The sequence below is a fragment of the Puma concolor genome, chromosome B1 (genome assembly GCF_028749965.1).
Source record: "Puma concolor isolate L17-30 chromosome B1, mPumCon1.1.hap2, whole genome shotgun sequence".
NCBI classification, from domain to species: Eukaryota; Metazoa; Chordata; class Mammalia; order Carnivora; family Felidae; genus Puma; species Puma concolor.
In genome coordinates, this window is record NC_141670.1 from 82,132,698 (window position 1) to 82,146,804 (window position 14,107).

The following is a 14,107-nucleotide window of genomic DNA, read 5'->3' on the forward strand; positions in this document are numbered from 1 at the left end:
CTCAGTACCAATTTACCCTCGTGGGTAGATGCATGCTCTTCATTCTTTTGTGTAGATCCGTTTTTACATTTGGTGTCATTTTCCTTCTGCCTGAAGAATTTCTTTTAACATATTCTGTAATTCTAGTCTGCTGGTGATGAATTCTTTCTGCTTTTGGGGTGGGGAGGAAAGTTTCATTTTTGAAATATTTTTCACAGAGTACAAGATCTCAGATTGACAGGTGTTCCTTTCAGCACTTTAAAGATGGTGCCCCACTACTTCTCACTTGCATTGTTTCCAGTGAAAAATCTGTTGTCATCCTTATTTTTGTTCTCTGCACATAATGTATCCTTCTTCCTCAGGCTGCTGGTAGGATTTTTTCTTTATCACTAGTTGAGCAATGGGATTATGATAGCCCTTGATATAGATTTCATCTTTTTTTTTTTTTTTTTTTTGAGAGAGAGAGGTGCACACGTGAGTGGAAGAGGGGCAGAGAGAATGGGAGAGAGGGAATCCCAAGCAGGCCCCACACCCAGTGTGGAGCCCAACATGAGACAAACCCAACCCAAAACCCTGGGATCATGACCTGAGCCGAAATCAAGAGTCAAGAGTTGGACACTTAACCGACTGAACCACCCCAGTTCCCCAATTTCTTCAGCTTTCTTATGCATAGGGTTCATTTTGCCTCTTGGATCTGTGGGTTTATGGTTTTTCTCAAGTTTGGAAAAGTTTTGGCCTTTTCAAATTTTACTGCCCTTTCCACCCAATCAGGGACTCCAATTAAACTTATATGAAGCTATCTGAAGGCATCCCACAATTCACTGATGTTCTTTTCATTTTTATGATTCTTTTCTCTCTCTGTTTCATTGCAGATAATTTCTATTGCTATTATCTTCAGGGTCCACTAATCTTTTCTTCTGCCATGTCTAAATTGCTGGTAACCCCATCCAGCGTATTTCTCATCTCAGACATTGTAATTTTTGTAAATTTCTCTCTAGAAATTTGATTTGGATCTTTTTTTTTTATATCTTTCAAATCTCTATTTAACTTTTTTAATATTTGGAATGGAATGTAGTTATAATAACTGTTCTTATGTCCTTGTCTGCGCATTTTAACAACTGTGTCAGTTCTAGGTCAGCTTTGACTGATTGATTACCCCATTTTAGGTTGCGTTTTCTTGTTTCTTGGCATGCCTGCTAATCTTTATTTGGATGTCAGATATTGTGATTTGCCTTGTTGGGTACTGGTTATTTTATACTCCTATAAACATTCTTGACCTTTGTTTTAGGGTACAGTTAATTACTTGGAAACTATGATTCCTTTGTGTCTGGCTTTTGTGACTTGTCAGGCAGGTCTGGAGCAGTGGTCAACCTAGGGCTGATTACTACCCATTACTAAGAGATCTTCCTCAGTTTCCCACCGAGTGTCCTGGGAATTATGAGTTTCTCAAATTTAGCTAGTGGAAACAGCACTCACTGTTTTCTAAGCCTTTTTTTCTCTCCAGCCTTGGGTAGTTTTCTCACACAGGTGCTTTGGTCCCTACTCCACTGAATACTCATGGGGGACCCTCTGTAGGTCTTTGAGTTCTTCCTCTGTGCTGCTCTCTCCCCTCTGGGAAACCTCCCCTCTCTAGACCCTGCTCTGTGAAGTCTAGCCATACTGATCTCCCCAGACCCTCAGTGCTGTTTCCTCAATTCAGTGAAACTGATGGGCACTGCAGCCTGGAGACTAAAGTCTCTTAAGGCAGGAAGTAGGCCACCTCTTTTCTTTCCTGTCTCTCAGGGATCACTCTTCAGTGCCTGATGTTCAACGCTGTAAAAACGATTGTTTGAAAACAAAAACAAAAACTCTTGTTTGATATATTTTGTCTGGTTTTGTTCTAGTTGTTTCAGTCGCGATGGTAAATCCAGTCCCTAACACTTCATCTTGAATGGAAGCATTAGTCTCTTGACACTGGGTTTTAATGGCCCACTGACCGGTTCACTCCTGGTCTTGAGGGAGAGTCCAGTGCACTGATAAAGAGCATGGATCCTGGAGTAGGGCCAACTGAAATCTATGCTTTGCCACTTCCTAGCATGTGACTTAGGCCAAGATGCCCTGACTGTGCCTCCCTTCCTTCATCTGTAAAATGGGGATGGTAACCATTGTGCCTCATTGGATTTTTGAGAAGATACAATGAAATCATGCATTCAAAGCATGAGAGAGTTCCCAAGTACCACAGGTGTCATCACCATCGATGACGGAGACCTGAGATCCCAGTCGGTGCACTAGGAGAGCTCTAGAAGCCTCACTTTGTGTTCCCTGAATGATGATGCAGCCATGAAGCCCAATTCCCCCACCCCTAATTGCTGTTATTTCAGGGTTACCATCTCCTAAATAACAGACCTGGCTTTGGGGGTTTTGTTTGTGTTTTCAGGAGAAGACAGGAAGACCCCCAGTGAATCAAATAGCCCCTCTTCATCCTCCCTCTCAGCTCTGAGTGATTCAGCCAACAGCAAAGATGATTCAGACAGCTCCCAGAAAAACAAGAGTGGAAACAACGTGCTGGTCATCTCTGTTGTGCCTGGGAGCCAGCCCTCACTGAATAGTGAGGAAAAGCCAGAGAAAGGTAAGGGAGGAGGTTGCGGGCCTGCGCGGTCCTCCCCAGTCTGGGAGGATGACCCAGCCTTACAAATCAGCCCTTGAGGGGAGTGATGTTGGAAAATAGATGTTCGACCTGTGAGCAGTGTAATGCTGTCGCCTAAAATGTGTATTTCTTTTGGCTTTAGTGGCATCCAAATACAGGGTGGGTAGATGGGCAGTGTGGCATTGATTCTGGAGCTGTACGTTCAACTCCTTTTACCACCAAGATGCTGGGCGCGGTGCCTGAAAGGGGAGGAGGAGAAACAGTGAGATGTCTGTCCCACTCCTGCCCCTCTGCCACGTGCACCCGCACACCCAGCTCCCGTCCTTTCAGGGTTCGAATGCGTTTTTTGCAACTTTGTCTGCAAGACGAAGAACATGTTTGAGCGCCACCTGCAGATACACCTTATCACCCGGATGTTTGAGTGTGACGTGTGCCACAAGTTCATGAAGACACCTGAACAGCTGCTGGAGCATAAGAAATGCCACACTGTCCCCACCGGTGGGCTCAAGTAAGGAAAGCAAGTACAGAACCTTTTACTGTGTTGTTATTTAATACCCTTCCCCATCCCTATCCCAGCCCCTCCCCGAAGGTTTGGGGGGTCATCGAGAGGGAGAGCTTGGCATGGGGCCAGTTAGTCAGCTACCTTTCGCTGGATGTGAATTAGACTTGTTGCTCAGGGGTCCAGCAGACACAGCAGGAGAATCCATTTCACCAATATCCTAGGATTCCTGGCAAGCAAGAGGACCTGGCGGAGGAGCCCAGCATGCAGGGGGAGACTCATCCTACACTGCTTGAGTTTTGTTCAGACTTGATTTCATGGACTTGGGGGTTCGTGTCCCCAGGTGTAAGTCATTACGCTGTCACAGCACTTCACCATTTCTATTTTTTAGATGATTCGCCATATACATCTTTTAAACAAGCATTACGACCACCCCATCTGCACAACACCCCCAGCTATTGGATCCTTGCCTTTTCGAACAGGCAGGAGGCAGTGTTTTTCATGCAGAGATCATGTGCCTCGGGTCTTCCTGCAGACGTGCCTTATGCCTTCCCAGGAACTGGGATTGGGATCTCCCTGGCTAGCCTTCATGAGACCTGACGTTTCCAGTCACACATTATTCACAGGTCCCCAAAGACCTAGACCACAAGCATCATCATTAACCAATATTTGCAAGAAGCCCTCTGGTCTGAAGTGAGACCCATCAGTTATTATCAAACACACGGTGTGTCTGGCTTGATAATAGGTGCTGAAGGGCAAACAAGGAATAAAACGTGATTTCCACCCTCAGGAAATTTATGTCCTACCACTACCAGAATTTAATCTTCCCAGTGATTCCGAAATCAGCCCCTGTTCACAAGGCACTCATGACCTAGTAGAGAAGGAAGCATACGTCGTTGAGTACAGGAAGACACACAAGTTTCTAGGCACAATTATTCATGTTTAGCTGAAATAACCATGTAATTAAAAGAATGAAAACTTATATTTTACTTGACACAAGAAAAAAAAAAAAAAGAACCTCTTGTTTTAACCATTTTTACCTTTGAAACTCACAAATTGCCAGAGAGGTGGCATGACTCTCCTGAATGGGTGAGGGATGGAGAGACCCAAAAGGACCCTGGGGGCCAACCTGGGGGTCGAATGTCGGGAGCAATGCAGGGTTGACTCCTCCAAGCTCCTGCCTGGTCAGAGGCACCCTCCTCAAAAACTTGACGAAACAGAGGAGTCAGGGAGCAGCACCTACTGTCCAATTCCGTTTTGTTTCACTCTTGGGGCACTTAAGTGGGAGGGGGAGGGGATGTTTGCAGGGATGGGGGAGGGGAGATTATAATCCGAGACAGCCAATAAATGGGAAATGCCCAGCAAGCGCTTATTTGGGAATTTGATTTGGTTTGTTCCCACTGTCCCTTTCTAAATACTTGTTTACTCTTATTTAAAGAAAAAAAAAGCCATGTACTTCCGTGGTTGGACTAGCACTCATTGCCCTTCCCAGTAGCCCCGTCACACCCATCAACTCTGCGGCCCCTGCCAGTTGTGGCTTTGTCAGTTAGCCTTTCCTTGGGGACCTACAGAGTCCCGAGCCTCCGACCCATTGGGGAGAATGCACAGTGAATGCTGATGCTTTTGCCAGTACAGACACTTCCGGTGTGGTGCTAACGGTCCCCTGTGTAATAGTTTATGTTCTAGGATGACCAAGTAGAAGAATACTTTGAAAAAATTGATAATGCCTTCTGGCTATACAGTGAGTCTTTGTTTTGTTTTGTTTTGTTTTCCCTTTGCCATATCAGAGAATTAATTTGCCTGAGAGAGTGTCTTTACGATAAATAACGGGAGCACAGAAAACCCTTAGCACTTTGCCTGAGCAGCGAAAGAAAGATTGAGCTGTGGGTCACAGAAATGTCCTTAAAATGAAACAGACTGCCGATGTCTAAGTTGCTTTTCTGTGATGGAACTGCTTGTACTCTATATCCTGTTCATAATGCAGATCAAATAAGATTATACTATTATTTTTCTTTTGCCGTAGCTCAGGACAGTGGTGAGTTTCAGACTCCTCTAGGTAAGGCCCAGCTTGGCGTAGGGGTTGTGTGTGCACCTGACCTGGGAATGGGCTTTATATTTCTCTCGTGTGCACTCTTCTGTGAGCTGAGGTTCAAAGGCTAACGGCGAGCTTGGCGCTGAGGAGCAGTGCACGGTGCACTTGGTTGTGTTGGGCTCTGCTGAACACCTCTCCAAACCCTCAGAGGACAGACCACTCCTGGGCCCTGCCCCGCAGGTGCCAAGCAAGGGCTGAGGCAGCCACTTTTGCATTTGCATTCTTTGTGCAAAGAGAGCAAACACGCTACAGCTATCCTGTCAGCCACCAACTTGAGCCTTGCGGCTTCCAAAAGAGCAGCTCAGCAGAATTTGTAAACATGCCCTCACTGCTCCTCCTAGCCCCTCTGGACAGCCAGGAGGCTTGGGGGTGGCATAGCCTCACTGCCTAGGATGGAGGAACCGAGCCACGGAGAGGCCCAGGCTTGGTCCCAGGGCACATCCAGATATAGCCCAATGAGGTGACGGAGCTGGGACCAGAATCTGCCAGAATTATGTTGTAGAGACCAGTCCAGTAATGAATCAGTGCCTACCGTGTGCTGAGTACTTTACCAGGCACTGCAGAGAACGCAGAAGAAATGTAAGATATGGTCCTGCCCACTGAGAATTCATGATCCAGTTGGATTGCTATTATCTCCATGATGTAATAATCTTCTAATAATGTCTTCAAAGTCCAGAGAGCAGTCGCCTCCCTCCCTCCTTATCCCTCATTAGTGATGGGCTGGTGGGTGGGCCTCCCTCTCCCACGCCCCATCCTGGTCCGCATCTGCCTTCCCCGATGGAGAACCAGGACTGCAGGAGACAGGATTTAGGAGCTCAGACCTATGTATAGACACACACACTCACACAGACAGACACACACAGGCCTTCTCATCCTAACAACCCTCTCAATAAGCACGATTCTGACCCCTATGACTTTCTGTTTGCCGGAGGTAGCTCTCCCCCTATAAGCTGTTCTTCAAAACTCTTAGCCTTTCTGCGTGTGCTTGGTGTGGTGCATGAAAAGTCGATTCTTTGTGTTGCTCCCATCTCGAGGGGAGGTCATGAGGTTTAGACCTCTGCTATGTCTGGTGGGAGGCGGGGAGGGCTCCGAGGGGACGGGCGGGGAGGACGGAGGGGAGCAACCGCTTATTTATTCCTCGCACTTCTTCTGCTCCCCTTCCTGCGGGCTGGTGCTCACCGATCCAGCCAGGAGACCCACAGTAGGCCGAGCGTACCTTGCCAGAGCGGCTCCTTAGTGGGGACGGCTCTGTCGGCAGAGAGAGCCAAGCGGGTCGTCTTAACCCCGGAGAGGCGGCAGGGCTGGGCTGGGCAGGGGCAGGGGCAGGCCAGGCCTCAGAGTTTGGGGGGGGGGGGTGCGTGAGGGGAGGCCGGCGAGGAGGGTAAAGGCAGGGCCGCAGCAGAACCTGTCCGGTTGAACCTTCCCCTTTCGTTGCTTCCCCCACCCCACCCCCCTCACCCCCCCCCCCCCCCGGCAGGTGCCCATTCTGCATTTATTCCACCAACCGCCCCGCTGCCATGGAGTGCCACCTCAAGACCCACTACAAGATGGAGTACAAGTGCCGGATCTGCCAGACGGTGAAGGCCAACCAGCTGGAGCTGGAGACGCACACCCGGGAGCATCGCCTCGGCAACCACTACAAGTGCGACCAGTGCGGCTACCTGTCCAAGACCGCCAACAAGCTCATCGAGCACGTGCGCGTCCACACCGGGGAGCGGCCCTTCCACTGTGACCAGTGCAGCTACAGCTGCAAGCGCAAGGACAATCTCAACCTGCACAAGAAGCTGAAACACGCCCCACGCCAGACCTTCAGCTGCGAAGAGTGCCTGTTCAAGACCACACACCCCTTCGTCTTCAGCCGCCACGTCAAGAAGCACCAGAGTGGGGACTGCCCCGAGGAGGACAAGAAGGGCCTGTGTCCGGCCCCCAAGGAACCAGCCGGCCCCGGGGCCCCGCTCCTCGTCGTCGGGAGCTCCCGGAATCTCTTGTCTCCCCTGTCGGTCATGTCCGCCTCCCAGGCTCTGCAGACCGTGGCCCTGTCGGCTGCCCACGGCAGCAGCTCAGAGCCCAACCTGGCACTCAAGGCTTTGGCCTTCAACGGCTCCCCTTTGCGCTTTGACAAGTACCGGAACTCGGATTTTGCCCATCTCATTCCCTTGACAATGTTATACCCCAAGAACCACTTGGATCTCACATTCCACCCTCCCCGACCTCAGACTGCGCCTCCCAGCATCCCCTCACCCAAACACTCCTTCCTCGCCTATCTCGGACTAAGAGAAAGAGCAGAGACTGTCTGAGGACAGCCGTGTTCTGTACCAAAAACAAAGAGACAGAGACAAAAACAGAAAACAACACAAAACAAAACAAAAAACCCACAAAACTTAAACACAACCCCAGCAGGTGTATGTTGCTGCAAAACCTACAGACCCGCCCTGGGTCTGAACCACGTGTACTGTATATCTTTAGTAAGGAATAGAGAATTGGCTCTGTGTGTATACCTATTGCATTGACCTGAAAGCTGCTTTATCCAATCTTCAGAGAGGTGACCTACTGCATACTTCTACCTTCAGAGGCATGCCTCCCCAGCCACCCACTCCCACTCTCAGCCCCTTCTCCGTACTTTTATCTGAAAGGAATTTTGTCTTGTTAGACCCTAAAGAGAGTGTCCTTAATAGCAATCAGCACTTGCAAGCTTATGTACTGGTGCATTTTGTTTTCTGTTGGGTGAATGGGGCGTGTGGGTGTTGCGGATTCTGAAAGAGAAAGCCGTGTGTCGTGTGCCATGACATTTCTATTGCACATCTCTTTGTACTGGCTTCTTTCACAGCGATGAACATTCTTTTCCCTCCTGGGTTGTTCATCCATGACAGTCTCTCCCCGAGCTCCTTCGTCACCTTTCCCTCTCTATTTTATGGCTACAGAGTGGTAGGGCCTGGTGCTTAGTCGATGAAGGACTGGTAGACACCCGCAGTGCTGCTTGAGATTTCCGACAGGGTGCCAGAGACCTTGTGCTCAGATCTTCTTGGTTATGAAGATGTGAGAACCAAGAGACCCCTCTGGAAGAAATATCTCGCAGAACTGCAGCCAACATCACAAAACTTGTGTGTTTTGTGTGTGTGTTCATACATATACAATGTGTATGGTGCACACACTGCATCATTTGTTAAAGGGCAGATTATATATATATATGATTATATATATATATATATATATATGATGTATTAATTCAGTGGTTACCATTCATTTGCAGGAAAAAAAAAACTGTATGAGTGAAAAATTTTATGGTTGATAAATCCAGCCAAGGAGATTAAAGGGGTTTGGATAAATTCTGGGTATCCATGCTCAGACTAAAAAAAAAAAAAAAAAAAAAAAAAAAAAAAAAAAAGAAACGGCAGTTTTTTGCACAGTGCTTTGGTCTTGCACTACTTTTTGTTTCTCATCTGCAAAAAAAAAAAAAAAAAAAAAAAAAGTAAAAGGAAGAAAATGTACCTTTTATATGGAATGAGTAGACTGTATGTTTGAAAATTTTGTCACAACCTCTTTGACATATAACGACCCAACAAAAAGGTGCTGTTTAGTCCTACGGTTCAATTTATGCCCCTGAGAAGTTTCCCTTGTGTTTGCAGATCGTCTGGCTATAGTGGTATTCTCCATGTTATTAATAATTCTGTATTCCATTTTGTTAACGCCTGGTAGATGTAACCTGCTAGGAGGCTAACTTTATCCTTATTTAAAGCTTTTATCTTGTGGTCATTAAAATGGCAACTTATGTGCAGCACTTTATTGCAGCAAGAAGCAGATGTGGATTGGTCGCAGAGCCCTTTGCTAATCCTAAAAAAGTAAAGGGTGATTTAACAAGAAAAAAAAGAATCTTTGGCAGAATATGTTAATTGCTTGTATTTTTAAGACAACAGAATTTCCAGTATGAAACAGGCTGAAAGAGCAGGAAGAAATGTGCTTTGTATAATAATGGAAAGATTGGAATATAAAAGTTTATATATTATTTATCTATTGACGAACTGGTGTACAAGAGGAATGCCTTCTTACTGCATTGCTGTTTTCCATCACGTGTTATCCTAGAGTTGGGGTTTTTCTTTTCATCTGTTTCACCAGGGGAAAATAAAAGCATCCCTAATTTTCTTCCTCTAGTCAGTTTGCTTCACTGAAAGCCCCCTCGAACTTGGTACAGTTCTACAGGAAGCCAGAAGACTGTACCATCTGTCCACACCATGGACTCCCCCACCCCCATACCATCCTCCTTCCCCCAGACCGAGCAGGTGTGATACACTTCTCTTCGCCAGTCATCCAGCCCTGGAAAACCTGTTTACACTAAGGAGATGTCCCCAGGGGCAGGGAGGCTGAGCCAGGTAGGGCAGGAAGCTCCCGAACCCTCGGTCATTCTCCAGCAGAGACATTTGTTCTTGGCTATGTTAGAAATGTTCAACCTCGCCATGTCAATGTCTCGGTAAAAGACACTATAGACAGTTATGGACAATACACTCCAAGAATACTGGGCTTATGGGTGGGTTGGTTTTTTTTTTTTTTTTTTTTAAGTCTTGTCTTTATCCCCATATAATGGAGAATGTGCCACTTGGCTAATGTGCTTTCAAAATTACAAGTTCAGTGATGACAGAATAGAGGGCCACGGTGATCCCATTGAGGCTGGCAGAAAAGGTGAATCACACATAAGCACCAGCAGGTTAAAAACCTGAAAGGGTGGCCCCTACATTTAGGACTACAGGTTTTACAGCATGCCACTTGTGCAATATGAGGTCCTAGGCTGATACTTTCAAGATTGAGAGGGATGTTGGAAGGAGATGTTTACTGCTCAAATGCCATGCATTTCACTGCTTGCCACTGAACTTGTATTTGAATGACTTAGTTATGCTTAATGTAATTGGGCAACTTTTTTAGCACTTTGGAAAGAGTCATCAATCTTTCTGGTAAATTATAAAAGTTTTCTGAGTGAGAAAAGGTGTGTTTGGAGTTTGTTTGACTTTTTATATTATTATTATTGTTATTAATAAAGAAAAATCTACAGCATTTTTCAGACTCCACCGAGATAATATATACCCTCGAATTTGGTTTGCAGTTTGATACTCAGGGAAGGATTATTCCATAGATATCCTTTCCGTGTAAAACACTAACGTCTTTGAGAAATTCACCTGCCAACTAACTTCAATTCTGTTTTCACTATGCATTCTTCAATGAAAGCTAGCTTATTTTTCCATATAGTACAGCAGTTAGCATTCTCAGCACTTTCTTCTATCCTTTTTTTAATTCTTCATATTATGTTCAGATGATCATACTGTCAAGGTTTGTGTACATTACTGAAAATTTGTATTGTATAAAGCTTTTTGCATTACAAGGCTGTACAGGGTCATTTTGACAGTAACTGGTATATTTCTTTGCATCTTATGTTGCATTGCCAATTTCTAGTGTATCCAGTTTGGAAGTATAATATACTCTAATTAAACAAAAAAAAAAGGTTGGCTATACTCTTTGTTTCTTTTCTTTTTTTTTTTTTTTTTTTCTCTCCTTGGTTGCCATCCTTGACTACTTATTAGTCGCAGGGTTTTATTTGTCTTGTTTTGTTCCCATTTTAACTTTTCAGCGTATTTTAAATAAGTTCAGGAAATGTCCCCTTCTAGTTACAGCTATAGCAAAATGCAAGTTTTGAACAGCGATGGTGATAATGCAAACTGTCATTTTGTAAGTCATTAATAGACATTAAGGCTGAAAGCATATCCATCATTCAGTACAGTTGCAGGCCGGCTCCTTCCTGAAATTACGTAGTGACATTTAAAAGTGTTCACCAGCCCTACCCTCTCGTGCTTAACATCATTTTACTGACCCCATAGCCAAAGGGCAGGGGGGAAGCAGATGAATAATTCCATTTCTCCTAACGAAGTTTGGCAAGTATGAGATTTTAATGAGGGGGGAAATAGTCTATTTTGCAAGCTAAATAATAATCTATCCAAATGCAAGTAATAGTTCACCATTCAAAGGAAGGTACCAGAGAAAGAAACTGAGACAAAAAAAAAAAAAAGATGAAACGCACACTAAGTTGAAACAATAATTTTTTGAAATCCATTTTAAAGTTCTGTTCATTAGAGATCTTCCCTATGAATCGATGATGGTTGATAAAAAATATAAGCAGCAAAAGAAAATGTTCTATCCAGTTCACGGCTTGCATGCTTACAAATGTAATGTCCTTTGCTCCTTGTAAGAAATTATGAACTGCTTCACTCTAGCATTTAAAAAGGTCAAATTTACTTTTCATAAAAATGAGATAATGTAGGAGAAGCCACTTTGAAAATGACCAGTTACTAATCAGACACTATTTTCGCCTTCAGTTTTTCGTCCAAAAGCTATTTTTAGGGAATTGAATCAAGTTCTCTCAGTTTATTCAATATCAGTTGTGTTTGCAGGCAGCTGATATTTACTGAAAATATTAAAATAAGTCAGACTTCTTTGCCTTTTGCTAGCACTATAGGCCGGGGTGGCTTCTCATTTTGTACACATATTTTTTTTCTTAGATCCCACACCTACCTCACATTTTCCCTGTGGTTGAGAAAAGCCAGACATACAAAGAAAATAATCATCAGTTTCATAATCGTCTTCCACTAATGGGCTTCCAGTGACTGAGGAATGATTGGGATCGGAGTCATCTGTGACGGAACAGACCACAGCCTCTAACATCTTCGCTTATGTAGAATGCTGCATGTGCACGTGGGCAGCTCCAAGCCAGTATTGTGGCCCCCTACTCGAATTTAATCTGAAATCATACATTTCCTACTGTCATGTTAAATAAATATACTTTAAGACTCAAGGCCATGTTTTCTATAATGTGTCTATGGCTGATTGGCTCTCTTTTTTGGCCACCAAAAAGTCCCTGACAATTTAACAGAGCCCCAGTGCTGGTCACAGACGGGCACAGGAAGAAATCTCAGGGTCTGATGAGCACATATACCTCCTTCCCCACAGATTAATCATATTAGAACCCCCACCTGCCAAAGATCATGTGGGGCTTGTGAACTATTTGAAGAAGAGGACCCATCCCATTAGTTGCTGAAACAGAACTCAGGTCACCCCAGTGTTTTCGGTCCTTGGGGAGGAAGGAGACCCAAGAGGAGCTCTTCACGTACAAAAGGGGAGGGGGGAAGGAAGAGGACAGCAGCTGAGTGACTGCATCCCGCTTCCAGAAGACAGACAACGTAGAACTGGAATCCTTTGCGCCCTGTGAGCAAAATCACAGGACAAAATAATGCCGTTGGGGATTTGGACTCCATTCTAAGGAGCCACCAACCACAAATATTCAAGAGACCCCAGCCAACATTCTTACTTACACCACTGTCTCAAAACAGAAAAGTCCTACACAAAATGAGGTTTATTTTGCAAATAACTACCGTTAAGTAACAAAGCAGGTATCCAAAAAGCAGTCCCTGGGGTAAATAAAGTGCGGTGACTGTGGGGACTAAGGTGCACAATCTTCCCCTGTCCAAGCTCTGAATGGACTCAAGTCATCAACCAAGACCTCTTCTTTATGAGGTAGCAGATCTATTGATAAATTCTTTCTTGATCGCTGGATCTATAAAAGAGGAGATGCAAATGTTGCTCACACTGGTCAGAGCTGCAAAGGGGAAAAAGTCAACTGCTGTATCCCTTTGGAATTCTGTTTTGATAAGTTAGGATAAGTATTCGTTCGTTAGTCCTTAGTTTTCAGTAGAATTATTGACCTAGAGCAGATTCCACCTCAATTCACACTTCAAACTTATTTTCCCGTATGCCAATCCCTAACAGGTAGCTTTCTACCCTAGTTAGTGCAAATAGCTAGATTACAGATAGTGTTTTCCAACCCTGAGGGCCATTACCGTGGAGTCGGATCACCTGAATTGGAGGCCTAAGCTATAGGTTAAATTGGGTGATCTGTAACACTCCTACCCCCTAACAGATATCGTATAATAAACTATGATTCTATCACTCTCTAAATAAGCAAAAATCAGCCTTTGGAAACAAAGTGGTCACAAAGCAGAATCCTTGAAAGGCAGTTATAGCAAAAATGACATCTCAACATTTTCAAACTACAACAGACTCGTGGAAGAAAAAAAAAAGTGGCTAAAAATATTGTTCTGCTGTCTTCAGTTTGAGAGGTCTAAAACTTTTCTCTTCTGATTAAACACTAAATCATCATGCTTATATAGCCTGCCATCATCTTGAGGGTGGCTCAAACATTATGTTACCAAACTGTGGGTACTTAATCTGGTTAGATGGGTTAGGGGGTAACTAGATGGGGATGGAAAGTGTTTGTCGGGCTGTCTTCATTTCTCTAACTTCACCCCCTCCTCCCACCCCACTCCCCACTGTTTGAAACCTAGTCCAGGTAACTAGCACAACTGTGACCTCTGAGCCCTCTGCCACCACCTGCCACATTTCTAATGTTTTCTGTAGAAAGGCAAACAGTTGCTTTTAACAAGTAAAAAGACATTTTAGTCTTAATACAATGAAAGAATATACTAAATATGCTTATTTTTCTACTTGTTTAAAAAAAGATTCTCAGCCCCAAAACTCTAAACACATTAAGAAAGTTCCCGGTCACTTCCATTGGATGGAAAGTCTCCACGTGTTTACAGAAACACAGGAAAATAACTGATCTATCCCTGTCATCAGACAATTAAAGCCAAGAGTCTGGGTCTAGCCACTGGTCTAGGACAAGGGAAATTTATCTCCATCCTCTGGCCTGAATGTAGGGCTCCAGCCAAACCATTCCAGAATGGTGAGTGTCTTTTTGATCTTAAAGATTTCTAGACAGGAGATGCCATCACTTGGCCTCAGCGTACTCTTATTTTTATTTTAACTGAAATTCCTAATTGGTGGTCCACACTTTTCAGTGTGTCTTATAAAGAACCAA

General features: G+C 44.6%; 1 protein-coding gene across 9 annotated transcripts in view; it reads left to right on the forward strand.

Annotated features, from left to right (window-relative positions):
• ZNF827 (zinc finger protein 827) overlaps positions 1 to 10,694 on the forward strand; it is a 174,309-nt gene extending 163,615 nt beyond the window's left edge. The window contains exons 12-16 of one of the 9 annotated variants that reach the window (XR_015250190.1): positions 2,396 to 2,587; positions 2,936 to 3,113; positions 4,779 to 4,845; positions 5,128 to 5,160; positions 6,674 to 6,776. Coding sequence is in view for 7 of the 9 variants with exons in the window: in XM_086704151.1 (XP_086560277.1) it covers positions 2,396 to 2,587; positions 2,936 to 3,113; positions 6,674 to 7,493 (1,190 nt within the window). In the remaining 2 variants the exon portion in view is untranslated. Of the gene's footprint in view, positions 1 to 2,395; positions 2,588 to 2,935; positions 3,127 to 4,778; positions 4,846 to 5,127; positions 5,161 to 6,673 lie in introns of all 9 variants that reach the window. The other 8 variants (XR_015250191.1, XM_086704153.1, XM_086704152.1 and 5 more) reach the window with 8 other exon arrangements.
• Positions 10,695 to 14,107: the final 3,413 nt, after the last annotated feature.